The sequence below is a fragment of the Lynx rufus genome, unplaced genomic scaffold, assembly GCF_022079265.1.
Source record: "Lynx rufus isolate CCGP_SWC_20201006 ecotype Redwood Valley unplaced genomic scaffold, mLynRuf1.p SCAF_24, whole genome shotgun sequence".
Classification (NCBI taxonomy): Eukaryota; Metazoa; Chordata; class Mammalia; order Carnivora; family Felidae; genus Lynx; species Lynx rufus.
Window position 1 is genome coordinate 2,103,762 of NW_025814839.1, and position 18,348 is coordinate 2,122,109.

General features: G+C 46.0%; 1 protein-coding gene across 1 annotated transcript in view; it reads right to left on the bottom strand.

The window, feature by feature from the left end:
* CFAP251 (cilia and flagella associated protein 251) overlaps window positions 1–18,348 on the bottom strand; it is a 72,777-nt gene that overhangs the window by 7,667 nt on the left and 46,762 nt on the right. Inside the window, 1 exon segment of the mRNA XM_047088450.1 lies at window positions 1,561–1,789. Coding sequence (XP_046944406.1) covers window positions 1,561–1,789 — 229 coding nt within the window.

Here is an 18,348-nt window from a genome sequence, read left to right on the forward strand (position 1 = left end):
CACACACCCAAGCCGAAAAGATGCAGACCGGTCGGTGGAATAAAGGGCGGAAATAAGGCCAGAAGACACAGGATGGACAGCGCACGGCAAACAAACGTGACCGCGCTCACTGGTCCTTCCTTGCTCGCGCTGGGGCCCCAGCAGACTTGCTTCGTTGTGGGCACGGTGTTAAGGAGGATGGTTTGCACCAGTCAGGAGAGAGAAATACGCTTAAGTCTACGACAAATTAGTGAGCTCCGGCTGCAAGCCAGGGCAGGGTCAGGAACGGTACCTTTGATGGAGGAGGCTGCGGGCTCGGATTTCCACCCCTCGGGATTCAGTCCAAACAGCGTAGCAAAGCAGTCACACATCTCCTCCTCAGTCATGTGCTCACCTGAGTATCGTAAAACGAAAGAGCGTCCGCTCCCACCCTTGAGGCTCCGCATAAGGTCAGAGCTTAGCATCGTCATTCTGAGGTCTTAAAAGAGAATTATTCCACGATTTCCTTTCCTTGAGACACAAAAACAATCTACAGAGTCCCGTGTTAGACATATCCTTCCTTACACGGTGTTAAGACTCGTGTTGCTCATACAGAGAATAAGACAACTTTCTTTTTTTTTTTAAGTTTATTTATTTATTTTGAGAGAGACAAGACAGCATGAGTGGGGGAGGGGGGGCAGAGAGAGAGAGAGAGAGAGAGAGAGAGAGAGAGATTCCTAAGCAGGCTCCACATTGCCAACGCAGAGCCCAATGCAGGACTCGAACTCATGAAACCGCAAGATCATGACCTGAGCCGAAACCAAGAGTCAGACACTTAACCGAAACCGACTGAGCCACCCAGGCGCCCCAAAGACAACTTTATGATCAAGACTGTGCTCTGCTTCGTGTCATGTTCCCTCACACTAGAACCACCAGTTTGATGAAGAGGAAACAGTCACCCGAAGAGAAAGCCTACTTGACTTCCTCACATGAAATATTGAGGAAAACAGCAGGTAACGAGGAAAAATCTTACACTGGTGTGGTTTTTATCTCACAATCACATCCCAGTGTCATAATAGCCCTGTGACATTGGTGGCTAGCACTTTCATTCATAAGTGAGGACACCGACTCAAGAGGTTCAGCAAGTTGGAACACAAATCAGAGTCTTAGGGGACCCAGGATGGCGCCCTTCCCATCACCCTGCGTTTGCCAGCTCTGTGGGTCAGCAGGTGGCATCCCTCATGGTTGAAGCCCCCGTCCGATTAAAGATGCCAGGGGGTCCAGGCACCTGGGTGGCTCAGACAGTTAAGCATCGGACTTCAGCTCAGGTCATGATCTCACAGTTCATGGGTGTGAGCCCCGCATCGGGCTCTGTGTTGACAGCTCAGAGCCTGGAGCCTGCTTCAGATTCTGTGTATCCCTCTCTCTCTGCCCCTCCCCAACTAGTGCTCTGTCTCTGTCTCTAAAAATAAACAAATAAATAAATAAATAAACGTTAAAAAAAAAAAAAAAAGATGCCAGGGGTCTGCCTCCCCAAACACAGTTCTCTCCAGTGGAAATGGCCCAAGAATGTGACAAGACATTCCCTATTTATGGATTTACCCTTCGTTAGAAGCAGTTTTAGGAAATCTTCTCTTCGTATAACCTTCTCTCCTTTTGAATTGGTAAAACCAAGGATGTCAAAGCTATGCTGAATGCCACGCATGGTGTTCCCAAAAGGTGGTCTGTGATTAAGGTAAACTTTGAAGAAATCTGGTAAGTTGATTTTGTCAATTAGCTTTCCAGTGTCCACATACTCACTAAATCTGATTTCGTTAAACATATCTTCAATCTAGGGAAGAGATTGGAAAAAAAAAAAAAAAAGACCATGGTTAGCAAAAAAGACACTTTGACATACTTCTAAAAATTGAACAGTAACAGACAAATGTTTACAGTTAGCTGAAAGCATATCTGTTAAGGGTTGATTATACCCCCAAGAAAGAGATGTTGAAGTCCTAACCCCCAGGACCTCAGACTGTGACCTCATTTAGAAAAAGGGCCGTGGCAGATACAATTAGTTAAGATGAGATCATACTGGAGTGGGATGGGTCTTTAGTCCATTGTGAATGGTGTCCTTATAAGAAGAGGAGAGAGACACACAGGGAGGGGATGGCCATGTGATGATGGAAACAGAGAGTGGAAAGATGTGGTTCAAGCCCAGGGCTGCTGGTAACCACCAGAAGCCAGAAGTGAGGGAGGAAGGGTTCTCCCCTAAAGGTTTCACAGAGAATGTGGCCCTGCTGACAGCTGGCTTTATTCTGTGGGAGAATAAATTTCTGTTGGTTTAAGCCACCCAGTTGGTGATGTTTTGTTGCAGCAACACTAATACAGTGGTCAGTTTTTGAATACTATTAGCACGGCTACATTATTATCACCTCTTTCTCGGTTTGTGAGACAGATGTTAGTTTCGTTTAGAAGGTAGAATCCTCACGGATTTGGAAATTAGCTCATAAGAATAAGCAGGGGCGCCTGGGTGGCTCAGTTAGTTAAACGTACGACTCTTGATTTTGGCTCAGGTCATGATCTCAGTTTGCGGGATCAAGCCCTGCCTGGGGCTCCATGCTGACAGCGCACAGCCTGCTTGGGATTCTCGGTCTCCCTCTCTCTCTACCCCTCCCCTGCTCACACTCTATGTCTCTCTCTCTCTCTCTCTCTCTCTCTCAAAATAAATAAACCTTAAAAAAAGGAATAAGCAAATAATTCAACATGAAACTCAAATATAGGACCAATGGCCCTAATAAATTTCTTAAGACAATTAGCTGCACCATGATTTCAGTTTTTCACCATGTTTTTCCTTTTTCTCTTTTCCATTTTTATATATACAAAAGACTGTATGTAACTTATGGGGTATAATTAAAAAGTGAATACCTAAGAAGCAACCATTCATTGAAAAGATCAACAAAACTGATCAATCTTTAGCTAGAATAACCAAGAAAAAAAGAGAAAAGACTCAAATTACTAATATCAGAACTGAGAGAACACTAATACCAACCTCTCAGAAATAAAAAGTATGAACAGCATGTTCAATTATAGTTCATTTCTATATATCTGTAACTGATGATGTTATAATGAGATAACTTAGATGAAATGAACACATTTGTAGAAAGACACAAATGACCAAAACTGACTCAAGAAGAAATAGAAACTCTGAACAGACCTATAACAAGTAAAGAGATTTAAAACTTCCACAAAGAAAAGCCAAGGACCAGAAGGCTTCCCTGGTGAATTCTACCAAATATTTTTTTAAAATACCAATTTTCCACAAACTCCCCCCCCCCCCAAAAAAAAAAAAAAACAGGAGAAAAGGGAACACGTCCCAATTCATTCTATGAGGACTGCTTTCTGATTTGGAAATTCATTGTGTATTTTCCAAATTTTCTAGGATGACAAAGAGTGCTGTCATGTCTGTGGATTCAAACAGAAATGTGGTGACCATTAATGTGGTCTCCACATGGGTCTCCTTATGCAACTTCCAGAACAAAAGACAGGGAGAAATATAAAAACAAATAAAACCACTCCTCACTGCCATCCATCTCTCTCTGTGCAGTATTTTTGTACCATGCACATTGCAGGTGGCTGAAATTCAGAAACCCAAATTATACCTGGCAAAGGGCTAGAAATGAGTAATTTATTTTAATATCTACATTAAAAAATTTTTTAACGTTTATTTATTTTTGAGAGAGACAGAGACAGAGCACGAGCAGAGGAGGGGCAGAGAGAAAGAGGGAGACACAGAATCCAAAGCAGGCTCCAGGCTCTGAGTTGTCAGCACAGAGCGTGACTTGGGGCTTGAGCCCATGGACTTCGAGCTCATGACCTGAGCTGAAGTTGGATGCTTAACCAACTGAGCCACACAGGTGCCCCTTTAGTATCTACATTTTATTTAAAAAAATTTTTTTTAACGTTTATTTATTTTTTTTTTTCCAACGTTTATTTATTTTTGAGACAGAGAGAGACAGAGCATGAACGGGGGAGGAGCAGAGAGAGAGGGAGACACAGAACCTGAAATGGGCACCAGGCTCCGAGCTGTCAGCACAGAGCCCGATGCAGGGCTCGAACTCACAGACTGTGAGATCATGACCTGAGCCAAAGTTGGACGCTTAACCGACTGAGCCACCCAGGTGCCCCTATCTACATTTTAAACTAATATGTATCCTAACAAGTTGTAGGGCTTGGAATTTTACAAAGAGAGAGAATAAGAGCCACAGAAAAGTAGGAAATAATTTTTTTTTTCCAGAACATGAACTCTGCTTTCGTCTGTAGGAATGAATCAGGAATTAAATCTATACTTGTACACAATATTTATCAATAGGTAACCAATTTCTCCCTGTCCAATAAATTACATAGAAAAAAATCAGAAGAGCACCAGTTTGAAGAAACACCAAACATCAGACTGTCTGGGGCACCCTCATGTCTTGGTCTGGCCCCAAATATCAATAAGAAAATAAAAATCTTTTGCAGTCCAACCATCCAACCATAATTTCTGTGAAAGGTCTGAGGCACTTTCCATTTTTCCCCCATGGGTATAAAATATATATGTATATGTTTTGCAAAATTCTTATCATATATGTATATAATTTTGTATCCTGCTTTTCCCCCCCGTTTAACATTGTATCTGAGTAATCACCTAGTATTTTCAAAGAAGCCATATATTTTCAATGCAACATTCCAGGAATGATCCTTAGACATAATATCATTGGTTACAGATACACATGAATTACAATCGATACTATGTAAGTAGCTTTAAATTGTAACATCTTTCTATGGAATATTTATTGAGTTTATATTACGTACAGTTGCAAGTTAAATTATGTATAATTTTAGTTATAAATAAAACATTATCCACTATCATATTATTTATACTTTGTACTATGTAATTTTAGTAGTATTATTATAAACATGTGCTACTATTTACTATGAGTCTCTACTATGAGTAGAGACTAGGGCTAGAAGTATGACCTTTGATGACAGACCTAGGTTCCTAAATTCTGGTGCTCCCATTTTCTATGTGACCTTCTCAACTTCCTTATCTTGGAAAAGGGGGTAATGGAGTTTTGAAGTTTATTGCAACAATATATTTAAGGTGCTAAACATAATGCCTAATACACAGTAAGCTCTCAACAGGCAGTAACTATTCTTATGATTATTATACTTTCTATGCCTTTGCTAATTACAATACATATAATTATAATATAAATTATAATTTATAGCTATAAATTATAAATTATATGTATACTTTATAATCACATAAATAATATAAATGATATATACAAATTATAAACGTAACATAATGATTTAACTCAATTCAGAACTATAAGGCTAACCCAAAGATACCAAAAAGGAACTCAAAAGTGGGAGTTACTCATACCCAGAGCGTTCCAAAGATCTCAGGGAACATTCTCAGCACAAACCATTGAATAGGTGATTCACCTCTTACTCTCTTTTCCCATATGACTGATCAAGAATCATAGCTCGATGGGGCGCCTGGGTGGCTCCGTCAGTTGGGCACCTGACTGTGGCTCAGGTCATGGTCTTACAGTTCGTGGGTTCAAACCCCCCGTCGGGCTCTGTGCTGCCAGCTCAGAGCCTGGAGCCTGCTTCGGATTCTGTGTCTCCCTCTCTCTCTGCCCCTCCCGCACTCTGTCTCTCTCCCTCTCAAAAATAACCATTGAAAAGAAGAAGAAGAAGAAAGAAAGAATCACAACTCGAAAAACAAAGTTGGCAGCTTCGGCATCATTGACATTTCTTTCCTGAGCCTCCTTTGCAAGTGTTGGTTGAAAAGGCACGTCTAAACAAAGTTCACGCTTGGCAGAGGAGCCTTGGAGGTGGACTTGGACGCCGAGAGCCTTCCCTACGCTCCGGTGTGAAGCCGACCCTGCTGCCCTGCCTCTGCTTGGCTTCAGCCAGCCCTTTGTTGGCATTCTCACACCGGCCCTCCCTCCACTAAGGCAGTATTTCATTTGGGTCACTCGGGGAGCTTTAAACATTCTGAGCCCCAGGCCCTGTTCCCAGAGATCCTAACTGAATTCGTCTGGGGTAGAGTATGAGCAGTCATATTTTATAAAAGCTCCTCAGGGGATCTGAATGTATGGCCAGGGTTGAGAAGCACGGCTTTAAGGCAGGGGTTCTCAACTTTGTCGGGGGTCAAAATGACCAGGAGGGCTTATTAAAACAGATGGCTGGTCCCGCCCCCAGACTGATTCAGTGGGTCTGGGATGGAGGGGGAGGGGGGCAGCTGAGAATGTGCATTTCTTATAGGTCTCCAGGTGATGCCAATGCCCCTGGTCTGGGGGCCACATCATGGAGAACCACTGCTCTTAGACCACAATCGCTTCTGCAGAGGTGATACTCCTGCCAAAAAGCCTTGTGATTTTCACTGGAGAGGAGTGGTGGCAGGCAGCTATGAACTTGTTCTTGCTTTGGGCCCACACCTGTCTCCTCCATTAAGCTGTAGCGATCACTTTCGTGTCTATTTCCTCAGCAGCTTCAGAGCCTGGCAGTTGTAGGGACCAGAGAAATAAGAAAGAAAACAAAACAAAACAAACAATGCAGGCACGAGTGAGATCATGGGAAAATTTTTCTTAAAATATACCAAAGGCTGGGGCGCCTGGGTGGCTCAGTCGGTTCAGCGTCTTGACTTCAACTCAGGTCATGATCTCTTGCGGTTTCTAAGTTCGAGCCCCACGCTAGGCTCTGTGCTGACAGCTCAGAGCCTGGAGCCTGCTTCGGATGCTGTCTCCCTCTCTCTCTCTCTCTGCCCTTCCCCTGCTTGCATGCTTGCTCTCCCTCTCTCTGTCTCTCTCAAAAAATAAACATTAAATAAATTAAAATAGGGGCGCCTGGGTGGCGCAGTCGGTTAAGCGTCCGACTTCAGCCAGGTCACGATCTCGCGGTCTGTGAGTTCGAGCCCCGCGTCAGGCTCTGGGCTGATGGCTCGGAGCCTGGAGCCTGCTTCCGATTCTGTGTCTCCCTCTCTCTCTGCCCCTCCCCCGTTCATGCTCTGTCTCTCTCTGTCCCAAAAATAAATAAAAATGTTGAAAAAAAAATTAAAAAAAAATAAATTAAAATATACAAAAGGCTTATTTAGAATAACCACTTAGTTACTGCTCTTGTTAGTGTAATTTACTAGAAGTTACCGAGCATTCGGTTTAGCGCTAGGTGAATGAAAGGCAAGACACTTAATTATTCCAGGATAGCCCTACACTCTAGGACTTTATGGTCAGCAAATATCTATTAAGCACCTGCTAGGTGCCAAGCACCGGTCTGGGCCCTGTGAAGAGACACGCAAGAGATCTTAGAATCTTGTTTCAACATCGTGTTTTATAAATTATGCTTTCTAACCTCCCTGTTAGGCGGTGAAGAACGGAATACATTCCTCACTGTACAAGCAGGCTCCCGGTGTGGGTCAGTGTCTTTTGTGCTGGTTTTATAGGCTCGCAGGCTGGGAGGACCCTCCCTGCTCCACGCACCTGCGTCCCGACACAGAGTGCTCTCTAGAACCTCCTCTGCAGGTGAGGAGCCTGTCTCATCACAGCGCACGTCTTCTCCTCTCCCGGGACCCCTTCGAGTGCTTCCACACTGCCCTGGGCAGGGAAGGAGGGGCGCAGAGGAGTGGGGTTCAGGGCTGGGCAGCCTCACTGCACAGTCACATCTGGAGACACTCCTGCTATTTATGAATTGCTCCGTGACTCACAGCTGCCCCCCGCTTCCTCCAGGAACTATATTTGGACGACAGCTGCCTTTCTCCAGGAGTAGGACATGCCACACCCACTGGATGAAGTCCCAGGCCAGCCCTTGGTGCGCGGCCACCACGCTTTCTCCCTGCTGTCTGGGGTGAGGTGACCCAGAAATGAGAGCACCACCCATTCCAGGGCGCTTTATGGTGGTGACCTTCACTCAGCCCCTCATCGGAGCCCAGGTGTCAAACACTTCCAGGCACTGACTCCAGGAAATGGTTTTAAAGGCTTTCCAATCTAGATGACACTTTCTCCAGCTCATCCCAAACCTACAGTGAGGGCTTGTCAGTTAAGCGCTCACAGCTCTTCAAAGTCCTGCTTCCTTGTAGCTGTGCCCAGGAACAGGGGATAGGTCCTGGTTCCAGTCAAGAAATAGCATAGATGGAAACCAATCTGGCAGTCCTCAAACATGGGGTTATTGGCACAGCAATTCTACTCCTAGGGACGTACGCGAGAGAAAATAAAACATAGCTCTACACAAAACCTTGTGCACAAATATTCATAGCAGTATTATGCGTAACAGCCAAAATGTGGAAACAACCAAATGCCCATCATTTGATGAGTGCAAAAATAAAATGTGGCACATCCATACGAACGAACAGAATATTAATCAGTTATAAAAAGGAGTGAAATGCGGACACCTGTTACCACATGGGTGAACCCTGAAAACATGATGCTCAGTGAAAGAAGCCAGTCACAGAAGACCGCAGAGTATGATTCCACTGATATGAAACATCCAGAACAGACAAACCCATAGGGACAGGAAGGAGATTGGTGGGTGCCAGGAGCTGAGGATGGGGGGGGGGCGGAGTGACTATTCACGGGTCACTGCATTAAGTGTGCTGATGGTAGCACAACTCTGTGAACAAACGAAAAGCCCCTGAATTGTACACTTTAAATGCATGAACTGTATGGTATGTGATATATCTCAATAAAGTTGTTAAAAGGAAAGAAAAATACGGGCGCCTAGGTGGCTCAGTTGGTTGGCTGTCTGACTCTTGATTTCAGCTCGGACCATGATCTCACAGTCTGTGGGACCGAGCCCCATGTTGGGCTCTGAGCTGATGGCGCGGAGCCTGCTTGGGATTCCTCTTCTCCTCTCTCTGCCCCTCCCCTACTCTCTCTCTCTCTCTCTCTCAAAATAAATAAACATTTTTTTTTAATTTTTTTTTTTTCAACGTTTATTTATTTTTGGGACAGAGAGAGACAGAGCATGAACGGGGGAGGGGCAGAGAGAGAGGGAGACACAGAATCGGAAACAGGCTCCAGGCTCTGAGCCATCAGCCCAGAGCCCGACGCGGGGCTGGAACTCACGGACCGCGAGATCGTGACCTGGCTGAAGTCGGACGCTTAACCGACTGCGCCACCCAGGCGCCCCAAATAAACATTTTTAAAAATCTTTTAAAAAAAAAAGAAAGAAAAATAATACGAGGTGAAACCATGGCAAAGGCAAGTAACAAAGTAAGTTTCTTTTTAAATATATTTTCTACCATCACTATGTTCTAACCTGTTCTAATCATAAAACCAGTAAAGATAGAACATGCTTGTTATAAAAAATTTAAGCAACGGAGATAGGGAAACGAAGTGCCCTATAATTCCCCATCTCTCAGCAATAGCCAGTGTTTGATGTCCCAGCTTTTAGGGTTTCTTCCTTGTTTGCACTACAGCACACGTGTAGAAACAGAACATGGGGTCTGGGCCCGGCCAGCTGGGGCGCAGACGCAGCTCTACCCTCAGGGGCTGTGACTGGGAAAGCTTCCTCACCTCCCTAAGCCTCACTTCCCCATCTGTGACACTGAGACAATAAAAGCATCTCCCTGCTGTGGGAGGGAGGACTGAAGGACGGTGGGGTTAGCCCAGAACCTGGCACAGGGTGAGAGCCCCAGAGAGAAGAGCCTGGTTGGTGCTGTTGCTGGTGTTATTACGGTATTATGGTCACCTCCATTCTTTCTTGGTGGCTGCGTGGCATTTCAGGATTTCTTTCTTTAAATGCATTAAAGTGTGAACAATAGAAATCATTTTGTCTTGCCCTCATCTCTCTGAAGGGGAGACACCCTGCTCACTGGTGTAGGGACTCAGCTGACCGGGAAGGCCTCCCCACAACAGTGGGCCACGGGAAACAGCTCCTGACATTCCGGCTTCAGAGCAAATCCAACACAGTGACGGCTTCTTTTCAAAGTGCAAATCACCAAATTCCCACTGGGGTCTTTATCAGAGCAGAAATTGTGCCTATGACCACTGGCTCAGATTTCTTCTCCTTGTATGGGGAAGGCTGTGCTGCTTGGCCACAGTCCCTCCATCCCAGCTGGGACCATGGTTTAGCCACAAGATTAGCACAAACGGCTTTGGGAGGATTTGTTTGTTTATCTTTCTGGGTTTTGTTCTAGATACAAAAGCAACACAAGCTACATGCTTGCAGCTAAGAAAAATTAGAATAAATTAGAATACTACAGAAGTGTATGTATGAGTCCCCGCCCCCACCCCATATATAACCACAACTGTCTTCTGAGGAGGGTACAAGCCACTAAATGGGAAGTTTTTTTCATTTATAGACCCTTGAGATGGGCTTATATCGCAGGTTTGGAAACCAGCTAAGAGCCCAACTGCCACGGCTGGCAGAGGGAGAACGTGGAGTTCCTGGGGGCGCACCAGGAAAGAGGGGGAACAGAGCACGGAATTCAGCATGGGGTAAAGGCCAGCAAGGAAGCCCCTGTCCGGGTCCTCATCAGGACTGGGAAGAAGGTCTCAAAGCAGTTTCAGGTAAATTGCTGTGAAATGTGCCTACGTGTGACTCTTTCTGACGATGCCCAAATTTTCAAAAAAGTTGTCTTGTGTGTGTGGGCTTTGTGTTTTTGTGGAAACCAAGGAAAGAGCTGAGAGTATCAGGTCTGGAATGATGTGGATTAGACAGAGTCCGCACACACACACGTGGACGCCCCCCCACCCCCAGGGTAGCTCCAAAACTCTGGAACCAGAGCCAGGTTCCAGCTGGTACCAGGGGCCTCTGTGGACATGGGGTTACGTGTACAGAGTGGGAAGTAAAAGTTCTCCCAGATCCCAGCCCTCAGAAATCAATGTCATTGAGCGTTTGGAGCATGTTCTTTCAGAGTTTTGCTAGGAGTGTACGAATATATAAATTATCATTAATGAGATGAGATTATGCTTTACATACTGTTTTGCCCTTTTCCGTTTAAACTTTTTTAATGTTTATTTTTGAGAGAGAGAGAGAAAGAGAGAGAGAGTGTGTGTACATGAGGGGGGGAGGGGCAGAGAGAGAGGGAGACACAGACTCAGAAGCAGGCTCCAGGCCCTGATCGGTCAGCACAGATCCCGACGCGGGGCTCGAACCCACAGACCATGAGATCATGACCTGAGCCAAAGTCAGACGCTTAATGCTTAACAAGGCCACCCCAGAGCCGCTGCCCTTTTCCATTTAAATAACAAAACCTGAACATTCTTTGAGTCAAGAAATGTAGGTCAGTTTCACTTTTTAAGGACTGGTAAGCGTAGGTCTGCCTAGTTTATTTATCCCATCTCTTATCAAGGGACATTAGGGTTGTTTTAACGTTTCATCATCGGGAAATAAACGACAATTGTCCTTTCATATGCACATCACTCACATTTGTGTGAGTTTTTCTGGAGGACACGCTCCTAAAAGTAGATTAGGTGGGTCCAAAGACACGTAATTGTCAGGGCACCTGGATGGCTCAGTCAGTTAAGCGTCCGACTCTTGGTTTCGGCTCAGGTCATGGTCTCACGGTTTGTGGGTTCGGGCTCCACATCGGGCTCTGTGCTGACAGTGTGGAGCCTGCTTGGGGTTCTTTCTCTTTCCTTCTCTCTCTGCCCCTCCCCTACTCATACTATCTCTGTCTCTCTCAAAATAAATAAATTAAAACTTTAAAAAAGGAAATAAAAAATCAAAAGTTAAACGATTATTTATTTCTTCTCTAGACACTCCTAAACAACACTTAAGTGCTGTTGTTGAATATACCGAATACTTCAGGGCTACTATTAACTACTCTGAGATCAAATAATAATGGCCAGGATTCTATTTTCCTTGTTGTCTCTGCAGCCACATATGACCAAAGAGCGTCCGTCATTCATTCATTCATTCACTCACTCATCTGACCGATATTCGCTGAGTGTCTATTTATCATGTGAGCACTTGCCAGTCACAAACAGACGTCTCTGCCCGGGTTGGCCTTACACTTATCGAACTAAGTGGTTACACTACTGTTAATTCACTGTGAAAACCCACCAGGGTTAAACACCGCTTTGCAAGCTAAATAGAAACGTAGCCACCAGTAACCAGGGAACACATGTGACAGGTGAGCCCTGCCCCAACATGATACTCCAGAGTCCTGGAGGAAAAGAAAACTTCTACAGATAGAAGATGAAACTCTGTCTTATGTGAGCTCAACTATAGGAAACAATGACACGTAAGTTTTGGTTCCTTCTGTAACACTATGAACAGTGTAAATCTTTCATTTAAAGTTTTTTTTTTTGTTTTTTTTTTTTGTTTGTTTATTTATTTTTGGGACAGAGAGAGACAGAGCATGAACGGGGGAGGGGCAGAGAGAGAGGGAGACACAGAATCGGAAACAGGCTCCAGGCTCCGAGCCATCAGCCCAGAGCCCGACGCGGGGCCTGAACTCACGGACCGCGAGATCGTGACCTGGCTGAAGTCGGACGCTTAACCGACTGCGCCACCCAGGCGCCCCAAATCTTTCATTTAAAAAATGAAGATGTGTGGGGCTCCTGGGCGGCTTAGTCGGTTGGGTGTCCGACTTTGGCTCAGATCACGATCTCACGGTTTGTGGGTTTGAGCCCTGGAGCTTGCTTCAGATTCTGTGTCTCCCTCTCTGTCTGCCCCTCCCCCACTTGTGCTCTGTCTCTCTCTCTCTGTCTCTCTCAAAAAAAAAAAAAAAAAAAAAAATCTGTAAGAGCAGCCCAGCCCAATGACTTTGGCTGTGTTATGCCCAGGTACAGTGATCTGCAAAGGATGGGAGTGGTTAGGGATTCTTTGGGGAGGGTTATATTCTTGTGTAATTTGGCTTCAATTTACCACACTGACTAGAGTGAAATCCCCAAGCCAGTTAAAATGACGTAAGAAAAATATAAATAATGTATAGCTTTGGTTGGGGCAGGAAGGCTGAATCTCTGTGACTGAGTCTTTTATGTAACCAAGTTTAGCCGGGCAGACTTCTTCTTCGTGCAACTTCTCGGGGGAGGGGGAACAGCTGCATCTCAATAGGAAATGTTTCATTAACCACGACAAAGCCTGGATTTAAAAGTTTCAAAGCCCTGAAAACATTTTTATTGAAACCGCTATAAATCCAATGTGAAAACAAGAGACCAAAAAGCTCTCCCTGTGCAGCTTCAGACATGAACTGACTCATCAGCTAGCAAAGTTTACACACTCACATGGCCACATCTGGATCGGAGGTCTTCAGAGAACATCGCCAAAGAGTGAGTGTATTTTTCTTTTAGGTGGATTAAAAACCCTGGAGTCCAAGGGATTAATGAAGGCATTCGAGTGGGGCACTGAAAGCCTCCTTTTTAACAGCAGGGAGAGAAGTATACAACAGCCATTGAAAACCTTGCAATCACCATTTTTATTTCTATTTATGTTTGTAACTAATGCTCAATGTCACTTTATGACATTTGTTGAAGACTGACATTTTTTTTCTGGGTACCTTTTACTCATCAACGAGACATGGAGAGGCTGTTAGGCTCTATTACATTTTGCCAATGACCGGGTAACTGAGTATGCCTTAGTGACTGCCCGTCCTTGCTTCTGCAGGAAGCAGGGAGAGGCTGGTCACTCTGTGTCCACCCTCCGTCTGTAGCAGTTCATGTGGCCGGTGAGTGATGGTCACTAAGGCTAAACGCCCAGAATTCCCTCACTAACCAGGCACGACTGCAGAGGAGGAGGACACGCTTATATAAGCTCAGGGCTGAAAATCGAGAATCCTGAAAGGGAGTGCCTGGCTGGTTCAGTCGGTAGAGCCTGCAACTCTTGATCTCAGGGTCGTGAGTTCAAGCCCCACACTGGGTGAAGAGCTAGAAAGAAAGAAAGAAAGAAAGAAAGAAAGAAAGAAAGAAAGAAAGGAGGGAGGGAGGGAGGGAGGGAGGGAGGAAAGAAAGAAAGAAAGAAAAAGAAGGAAAGAAAAGAAAAAGAAAGCCCTTAAAAAAAAAAAAGAAAGAAAGTCCTGAATGAGAAGCCTGCCATCAGTTTGATGACTTTCAGTCACTTAGCAAAGTGCCCTTACCAGATGAGTCAAGGAAACAATGAACTGGTTTTAGAAAGGAAATTGCGAGCAAAGAACCACACGGTCGGAGGAGTGTTCATCTACAGGCCTTTCACAATCACACGTCCAGAGATGAGGACTTGAGGATGAAGACAGTAATACTGGATGGTATTTTCCGAAGACTTAACACGTGCCACGTCCTGCGCTACATAGATGCTAATTGAATCGTCCGTCATTCTGGGAGGTGGGCGCCACTACTATCCCAGTTTTACACTCGAGACAGAGACTCGGGAGAGATCCAGGAACTCGACCAACTCTTTGCCCCAGAGCCCCTGACATGGGAGCCTGGGCTCCCAGCAGCTATCGGGTGCTACGTCCCAAGTAGGACGGCTTGGATCTGCGACCTTCAGAGAGGCACCGGAATGCTTGCCCACAGGACATAAGTGACCGTGAGCTGGAGACACCCACTGGGGGTGGGGGAGTGGGAGAGGAAGGACCCTCTCCCCAGCTGGACGACTGAGTAAGGGACACCTCAGTTCCAGAGGCCTCTCTGTGAGGTAGGAGTGCCTGGAACCTGCTTCAGAATAGGCCACAGGTGGAGAGGAAGTTGGGGGGGTCTGAATGTAATAGGAGTTGATAATTGTTGAAGGTGACTGATGGGTACACAACAGTTCATCACACTATTTTGTCTGCTTTCGTCCATGTTTGGAATTTTCCAAAACAAAGAGTTAAAAATAAGTAAAGAGGGGGCAATCGCATCAACCTCTTAAAAAGAGCACACCAGGGGCGCCTGGGTGGCTCAGTTGGTTAAGCATCCGACTTCGGCTCAGGTCACGATCTCACTGTCCATGAGTTCGAGCCCCGCGTCGGGCTCTGTGCTGACTGCTCAGAGCCCAGAGCCTGTTTCAGATTCTGTGTCTCCCTCTCTCTCTGACCCTCCCCCATTCATGCTCTGTCTCTCTCTGTCTCAAAAATAAATAAACGTTAAAAAAAATTAAAAAAAAAAAAGAGCACACCGTTTCAGGGCGCCCGGCTCAGTTGAGCGTCTGACTTCCGCTCGGGTCATGATCTCACAGTTTGTGAGTTCGAGCCCCGTGTCACACTCTGTGCTGACAGCTCGGAGCCTGGAGCCTGCTTCAGATTCTGTGACTCCCTCTCCCTGTCCTTCCCCTGCTCATGCTCTGTCTCTCTCTCAAGAATAAACATTTAAAAAAAAAAAAAAAAGAACACACCATTTTGACAGGAAATACTGAAGTAAGAAGAGGGTCTGAGTAAGCACCTATTCTGTGTCACACTGGATGGGGGGGGCGCTCCTTGAACTCCTGTCTTCAGGTCCTCGTGATGACATACGAGGTCAGAGCTGCTTCCAGCCTCATCTGACAGATGGGGACACAGGAACTCAGACTATAGTGGAAATGACTTGCCAAGGGAGCCAGTAGGTCAGCCAGGTTCTGCATCCCTGCCCTTCCTACAACATCTGCTTTTCCCTCCTCCTCAGTCTGGAAGTACTAGGCATTATGCCAGCCAATCCCTCGAGAAGATGGGTATTAGCTTAAGATAAATGTTTGGCTAAAAAAAGAAGATGAACCATAGATACAATAGAGAAGATGAAACGCAGAGGGAGTAGAGCCTGAGTGAGAAGTCAAAGGCAATATTTCCAGACTGAACTGAGACAGGTTTCCACAATCAGTCCATTTGGGGGGTGCTATCCTGCATGTATACACCTCACTTCAAGACTCCCAATGTCCAATAAACTTTTATTTTTTATTGTCCTTTAAAGTTTATTTATTTATTTTGAGAGAGAGAGAGAGAGCCAGCTCACGCACAAGTGGGGGAGGGACAGAGAGGAGGAGAGAGAGAATCCAAAGCAGGCTCCACGCTGTCAGCACGGAGCCCAATATGGGGCTCGAACCCGTGAACCGTGAGATCTCAACCTGAGCCAAGATCAAGAGTCAGACGCTTAACTGACTGAGCCACCCAGGTGCCCCTTCAGTAAACTTTTAGCGCCTCAGAATAATGGACGCATTTTTTTTTCTATGCAGAATTCCATTTGGAGACCACTCCTCTGCCCCAGAATCCTCATGCTCAAGGTGGCTGACCCTGCCTCTGATTCCAGGTGCAGGGAGTATACAGGCCTGGCCAACCTGAGCAGCACCTGCCCAAGGACAGTGGCCGGGAGGCTGGGGGGTAGTCACCAGGGCTCTGGGGTTGTGCATGCTGAACATGGGCCAAGGGACCCCCTGAGAAGAAAGGCAACACGGAGGCAAGTGAGGCCCCGGAAGAAGGACACCCTCTGGGGGCGGTGTGAGTGCCCGGATGAGGTTACACTGGGTGTTACCGCTGCCTCTAGAGTCGGAGTGTGGTGACCCAAAAACTAGTTCACCTTAGGTTTCTATAACCCATAACCAAAGGAGAGTCCTGACCAATAATCCTGTTTCGCTGTGCTGAATCGTCCTTCCTCCAGCGTAAGTGGCCTCGGTAAACACCTCAGGGGCCAGTGTGCTAAGGCAGGGGTTTGAAACCTGGTGGGGGGCGGGGGGAATGCAGATTGCCAGGCCGCATACCTGGAGATTCTGATTGGCTAGACCCAGGATGGGCCCAGGAATCTGTCTCCTTAGTAAGTGCTCCATGTAATTCTGATGCAGCCTGCCAGTTTGGGAACCAATAGTCCAAGGAGCGTGCTTTGGAGCTACAGCTCCCAGGAACACTTTCATGTGGGTCGCGTCAGCCTCAACTTTCTCCCTACCTGCTTCCATTTCCGGGCATGTACTTTTACCAGAACGTACATTGGTCAAAAGACCTTTTGATGGAGCGCCTGGGTGGCTCAGTCGGTTGAGCATCTGACTTGAGCTCAGGTCATGATCTCAGGGTCCGTGGGTTCAAGCCCCGAGTCGGGCTCCGTGCTGACAGCTCAGAGTCTGGAGCCTGCTTCGGATTCTGTGTCTCCCTCTCTCTCTAACCCTCCCCCGCTCATGCTGTGTCTCTCTCTGTCTCAAAAATAAAATAAAACATTAAAAAAAAAAAAAGACCTTTTGAGGAGCTTGTTAGAATACCTGTTGAGCTTAAGGTGCTCTCCCTGGTGTCTGCATGGGTCTGTGGGCTTGCAGAGCTCATCTTTCCAGATGCCATCTGGAGAATGAAGGTCATCTTCCCGTCACACCCAGAGCACACAAAACAGGTGGTTCTAGGTGGGCCACCAAAGCTAGGAGAAATACCAGGGACCATAGCTTACACCCCTAAAACGCAGCGAGCCACCAGTGTGGGCACCACATCTCGGCTGGGTCTCAGGCCTTCCGTATGCCTGATGGTGGGCCGTGAAATGCTACATTTTTGGAAAGCTGTTTGGCAGCACAGCCTTGAAGTTCCTATTCTCTGACCCAGTGATTCCATTTCTAGGACGCTGAGACTGGAAAATAATCAGAGGAGTATGCAAAAACTGCACACAGAGATGCTCATCACAACCATGTCTCTGACAGCCAAACACTTCAAGACAATCTACATGGCTGTCAGCTGGGGACCGGCTCAAGCAAGTACCCAGCCTGTAAAAAGCATGTTGTCTACATCAAACGAAAAAGCTCCCACCCGGTGGGGTGTCTGGGTGGCTCAGTTGATTGAGTGAGCACCCAACTCTTGATTTGGGCTCAGGTCATGATCTCATAGTTCAGGGGATCGAGCCCGACACTGGGCTCCGTGCGGGCAGCATGGAGCCTGCTTGGGATTCCCTCTCTCCCCCTCTCTCTCTCTGCCCCTCCCTTGCTTGTGTGTGTACACATGTTCTTTCTTGCTCTTGCTCTCTAAATAAATAAATAAACATTTTTAAAAAGCCTCTGGGGGCGCCTGGGTCGCTCAGGCACCTGAGTGTCCAACTTCAGCTCAGGTCATGATCTCACAGTTTGTGGGGTTGGGCTCTGTGCTGACAGCTCAGAGCCTGGAGCCTGCTTGGGATTCTGTGTTTCCCTCTCTCTTTGCCCCTCCCCTGCTCGTGCTCTGTCTCTCTCACTCTCTCTCAAAAATAAATAAGCATTAAAAAAAATTAAACAAAACATTAAAAAAAAAAACTTCTGCACAACAAAATGAAATTAGTAAAATGAAAAGATGACCTATCGAATGAGAGAAAATATTTGCAAACCACATATCTGATAAGGGGCTACTCTCTAAAATATATAAGGAAAACATATAACCCAATAGCAAAAAAATAAATAACCCAATTTAAAAATGGGCCAAAGACCCAAACAACCATTTTTCCAAAAAAGATATTCAAACGTGAAAAGGTGCACAATGTCACTAATCATCAGGAAAACACAGATCAAAGCCATAATGAGCTGTCACTTCACACCTGTTAGAATGGCAAAAGGTAACTGGTG